Raw genomic sequence first — 5,745 nt, forward strand, 5'->3', positions numbered from 1 at the left:
CGCCGTAGGCACTCTACCATAGGAGTTTAGGGAGTACCTTTCTTGGGATGCAGTGTAGTAAGCTCCTGCAGAGGGATGGGACCTACACCATTTTGGATTAATCTGATCTAGAACCCCAGGTCCCCGAGCTTTTGCCCCCCTATGTGTTGATCTCTTTTTGAACTCTCTTAATTCCGCACTCGTGGAGCTTTCTCTTTCTTCAACCACCTTCGACACACTCATCGGATGGTTCTTGGAGAGCAGACATGGCTTCCTCGAATTCATCAACGGCGGCATGCCGTCAGATCGACAACACAATGCGCGTCTGGGCCGGTTCATGTCGTGGAGGATTTGATTTTACACTACTATTCGAGGAGACAATTCTCCAAATACTCCCAATCGCCCTAATCTTAATACTGGTCCCCTTCCGGATCATTCAACTCTCGCAGAAACGCCGCAAGGTCGTCGATTCATGGTTGCTTTTGCTTAAATTGGTGAGTTGTTTTGCTTTTCTTAGTATTTCTCCGAGCCGATAAGGTTACAAGCAGTGAAACATTCCAACTACAAAAAAAGCATATTGCGCTAACGTTGTCAATTTTTGTATTACCAGGCCGCTTGGTTATTTCTCCTTGGACTTCAAGTCACTGAAACTGCCCTTTGGGCCTTATCTTCTGCTGATGCAACCATGGCTTCGCTTCCAACGAACGCCATCTTGGCCGTTGGTGTGTTGGGCCTCATGGCCCTCTCATATGCCGAGCACACACGATCTGTCCGACCTTCTTTCATTTTGAACGCATATCTCTTCTGCAGTCTACTCTTCGACATTGCCCGGACTAGAACACTGTGGCTTCGATCAGCAGATTCTTTCAATGATATCATTGCAACCGTGACCAGTGTTGCACTAGGTGCCAAGCTGCTGGTTGTGATCTTGGAAGCCGTGGAGAAGAGAAGCATCCTGAAATCTGAATTCCAAGGCTATCCTCCAGAGGCAACAGCTGGTTTCTACAGCCAAGCTGTGTTTTACTGGTTGAACCCTCTGTTCAAGCTCGGCTTCAGTAGCCATCTCTCAGTTGAGGACCTCTTCGTTTTGGATAAGGAGCTGAGCTCTGAAAGACTATTGGCTATATTTGAAGAGCGATGGAGCAGAGGTAAATTCGATCTATCATGACGGTGTCTAGGTGGAAACTAACAGCCAGCAGTGAAAACAAAGTCTGCCAACTCACTGCAATGGGAGTGTTTCAAGGCTGCTAAATGGCCCCTACTTACAGCTGTCCCAGCTAGGGCGTGCGTGGTAGCCTTCAACTTGTGCCAGCCCTTGCTCCTGACTCGTTCACTGTCATACTTTGATGAGCCGGTGAACAATGGTACCAACAACGTTGGCTACGGATTGATTGGAGCCTATGCTTTGGTCTACCTTGGTCTGGGTGTCAGTATCTGCACTCTCGTTTAGAAACACATTTGACTGACAATTACACAGATCGCAATGGGACAGTATCAGCACAACACGTACCGTGGAATTACAATGGCTCGTGGCATCTTGGTCACCATGCTTTACAAGAAAGCGAGCACCACAACTCTGAGCAACGCTGATCCTGCCAACTCGCTTACTTTGATGAGTGCCGATGTCGAGAGAATTACCAACGGATGGCAGACCATGCACGAGATTTGGGCTAATTCTGCGGAGATTGGACTTGCAATCTGGCTTTTGGAGAGGCAGCTCGGAGTTTCCTGCGCGGTTCCTGTTGGTGTGGCACTCTGTAAGTTCCCCCTCGAAAATACTTGCAATCACGGTAACAAATCACTAACATTTTCCAGTCGCCCTGGTCGGGTGTCTTATTTGCATGTCTTTCGTTGTAGCGCACCAGGCTAAGTGGTTAGAAGCCATCGAGAGAAGAATTTCCTCTACCTCTGGCATGCTGGGATCGATGAAGGGTGTCAAGATGCTCGGACTGCAAAACTCCTTCATGAAGTTTGTCCACGGCCTTCGTGTTGATGAATTGACCATCTCTAAGAAGTTCCGAACTCTCTTGGTGTGGAATATGGGATTCGCTTGGTTCACTCGGATCTTGGCTCCTATCTTCACCTTCGGAGCCTATGAGGGCATCTCCAGCAACTCTCTCACTGTCTCCCGAGTCTACACCTCTTTAGCTCTTTTCTCCCTTCTTTCAGACCCGCTCATGACTTTGGTTATGGCCCTCATGTCTTATGCCGGATCAGTGGGATCATTCGTTCGCATTCAAGAGTTCCTTGAGAAAGAAGACCACAACGACCACCGACGCCAGTCCCCCCTCCTGCCTTCCCTCGAGGACCTCGGTGAGGCCAAACTTCTTTCCAAGGCTGGTGATTTGGATATGTCATCAAGCAACTCGGAGTCAGTCGAATCTTTCAAGCGTGGCTCGACTTCCTCTACTACCAATTCTGCCATGATCCAAAACGGTACTTTTAGCTGGGGTGAGGATCAGGAGCCTGTGCTGCAAGACATCAGCTTTACAGTCCCTCGTGGAAGCTTTACTATGATCATTGGACCTTCTGGATGTGGCAAGTCATCTCTGCTCAAGGCACTTCTCGGTGAAATCCCTTGTGCCGAAGGCAAGATCGAAGTGTCTTCTGGTAGTGTGGCCTTCTGTGATCAGACCCCGTGGCATATGAACGGAACCATCAAGGACAGTATCGTCGCCATGTCAGACTACGATCCCAGATGGTATGCAACTGTTATCCAAGCATGTGCTCTCGAGGAGGATCTTGGACATTTCCCACGTGGTGATCGCAGTGTTATTGGAAGCAAAGGTGTTGCCCTCAGCGGAGGCCAGAGTCAGCGCATTGCTCTTGCTCGTGCTGTTTACGCCCGTCGCAAGATCATTATTCTGGATGATGCCTTGAGTGGTCTTGATTCCACCACCGAGAACCACATTTTCCACAGCCTGTTCGGACACATGGGACTTCTGAGAGAGACTGGTACTTCGATGATCATTGCCTCATCTTCTGTCAAGCGTCTTCCTTACACTGATCACATTGTGGTTTTGGACACCGACGGTCGCATTATGGAACAAGGAAGCTTCAGTGCTCTGACCAAGACTGGTGGATATGTATCCAGCTTTGGACTTGTTGCACCTGACTGGGATTACAAGCCTAAGCGGTTTTCCGAGTCCCCCAGCTACAGCACCATTGACTCAATCGAAAAGGAGAAAGAGGATATTCACCAGGAGCCTGAGCACCGTGACACTGGTGGCGATCTTGGAATCTACACTTACTACATCAACGCTATTGGATGGCTGCCCGCAATGGTCTTTGTTGTTGCTATGGCTGGTTTTGTCTTCTGCATCTCCTTCCCCAGCATCTGGGTGCAGTGGTGGGCTGAGTCCGACACAGCTCACCCCAGGGCACAGCTCGGCTACTACCTTGGCATTTACGTGATGCTCGGTTGTTTGGCCATGCTATGTCTACTTGTTGGTTCATGGCAAATGATCATCACCATGGTCCCCAAGTCTGGAGAGTCTTTCCACCACAGGCTGCTGACTACTGTCCTCAGTGCACCAATGCTGTTCTTGTCCACCACCGACAGTGGCTCTATTCTTAACAGATTCAGCCAGGACTTGCAACTCATTGACATGGATCTTCCTATCGCGGCGATCAACACCATTGCTACCATCTTCCTCTGCATGGCCCAAATGGCTCTGATTGGAGTTGGGTCAAAGTATGCGGCTATCTCGTTCCCCGTCGTTCTTGGAATGCTATTTCTCATTCAGAAGCTCTACTTGCGCACCTCACGACAACTTCGTTACCTGGACCTTGAGGCTAAGGCTCCTTTGTTCTCCCACTTTACAGACTGTCTCCAGGGACTCGTGACTCTACGAGCCTTTGGCTGGCAGCATGGTATGGAGAAGAAGAACATTGAGCTCCTGGACCTGTCGCAACGCCCATTCTACTACATGTTTGCTATTCAGCGCTGGTTGACTCTCTCACTCGACTTTGTCGTTGCTGGTATTGCTATTCTGCTGATCGTACTGGTTGTTGTTCTCCGCGGCACCTCTTTCAACACCGGCTCTATCGGTGTTGCTCTTCTCAACGTCATCCAGTTCAGCCAAACTATCAAACTTGCGGTCACCTTCTGGACGAACCTTGAAACCCATATTGGTTCCATTCAGCGCATCAAGGACTTTACCAAGACTGTTGAATCCGAGGATCAGCCCGGTGAAGACCGAGAGATCCCTCCCAATTGGCCCTCCAAGGGTGCAATCAGCTTCCACTCGGTTTCGGCAGCCTACAGGTACGATATGTATTATTCAAAATTTGGTTTGTGCATACTAACAAATTACCCAATAGACCCTCGGAGCCGGTTCTCAATGATGTGTCTTTAACCGTCCAAGCCGGTGAGAAGGTCGGCATCTGCGGCCGAACAGGAAGGTATGCAAAATCAGCCTGGATTGAACTTTCACTACGGACGGATCTAACAATGACTGTAGCGGCAAAACATCCATGATCATGAGCATCTTCCGCATGATCGAGCTAACCAATGGTCATATCACCGTGGACGGCGAGGACATCTCCCGACTCCCAAGACGGGAGATTCGCGCCCGCATCAATGGCGTCTCCCAGGACTCGCTCCTCTTCAAGGGTAGCGTACGACTCAACGCCGACCCAACCGGTTCATGCACGGACAAAGACATTACCTGTGCCCTGAAGACTGTGCAGATCCTTTCTGCAATCCAAGAAAAGGGAGACTTGGACAGCGACATCGACGAGATCCACTTGTCGCACGGTCAGAAGCAGCTGTTCTGTCTTGCTCGAGCAATCCTTCGCCCTGGCAACATCCTCATTCTCGACGAGGCAACCAGCAAGTAAGTGAACCTATCAATTATTGTCTCACCCCCTGACCTGTTCCCTCGCTTCGAGAGCATCTCCACTTCTTCGCATGATATTTTTTCTTTTTCCCCTTTTTCCCGATTTATTCCTTTTGTTCCTGTCATCATCCCCTGCATATATGCGGCTTGATCCGAGCGCCACGGCGCTCAGATCTACGCGCCTCGCAACCCACTTGTTCCCACTTTTCCCCCTTGCAGCAAGTCAGGACAAATGCTAATTTTCAACAGCATCGACACCAAGACAGACGAGATCATGCAACGCGTCATTCGCGAGAAATTCTGCAATCACACCATCATCTCGGTGGCGCACAAACTTGACACAATCCTAGATTATGACCGCATCGTGGTGCTGGACGCCGGCCGGATCGTAGAGACCGGCGAGCCTTTCGCGTTGCTTACCGAGCCCAAGTCTCACTTCAGTAACCTTTACGCAAGCGTGGCGTCAGAAGATTCGGATTAAGCTCCTCTTCTGATACAGATCACTTTTTCGTTGGAGTTGACCTCTACCCCTTTTTTGCATTATGGCATTTGCACAAATTGAGCCTTTTTTTTTCCCGTATCCCCCTGTGAGCTGTCGCTACGGGCGTGGGTTTGCTGTTTTGTTTCGGCGCGCTGATCTACTTTCCTTTACGGTACATATCGACGTCAACATACAGAGTTCCAAGAATCGTTGCCAGGCGTTTTGTTATTTTTGGCCATTTTTGCCTGTTTTTACATTTTGGATGTGTTTCTTCTCGACTATCGTTCATGGGCTTTTTAGCCATTTTTGATTTCTTTTCTCTTCTCACTCTCGTTCATCTACGTTTTGGATATTGGTGACAGCTTGGAAACATAACTAGGGTGGATTGTCCATAATATGGTGCACTTGTGTACACCGACCTCTTTGATATTTAATGCTAAACAA

The 5,745-nt window shown here is 49.3% G+C and overlaps 1 protein-coding gene across 1 annotated transcript; it reads left to right on the forward strand.

Annotated features, from left to right (window-relative positions):
• Positions 1 to 245: 245 nt before the first annotated feature.
• Positions 246 to 5,301, forward strand: abcB (uncharacterized protein; the record flags this gene model as incomplete). The annotated part of the gene is made up of 8 exons (XM_057064566.1): positions 246 to 473; positions 590 to 1,127; positions 1,179 to 1,405; positions 1,457 to 1,736; positions 1,795 to 4,246; positions 4,303 to 4,383; positions 4,443 to 4,817; positions 5,070 to 5,301. The coding sequence occupies 8 exons, from the start codon at positions 246 to 248 to the stop codon at positions 5,299 to 5,301; spliced, it is 4,413 nt and encodes a 1,470-aa protein (XP_056922309.1).
• Positions 5,302 to 5,745: the final 444 nt, after the last annotated feature.

The sequence above is a fragment of the Penicillium pulvis genome, assembly GCF_028828015.1.
Source record: "Penicillium pulvis strain IBT 33274 chromosome Unknown contig_23_segment0_segment0, whole genome shotgun sequence".
NCBI lineage: Eukaryota > Fungi > Ascomycota > Eurotiomycetes > Eurotiales > Aspergillaceae > Penicillium > Penicillium pulvis.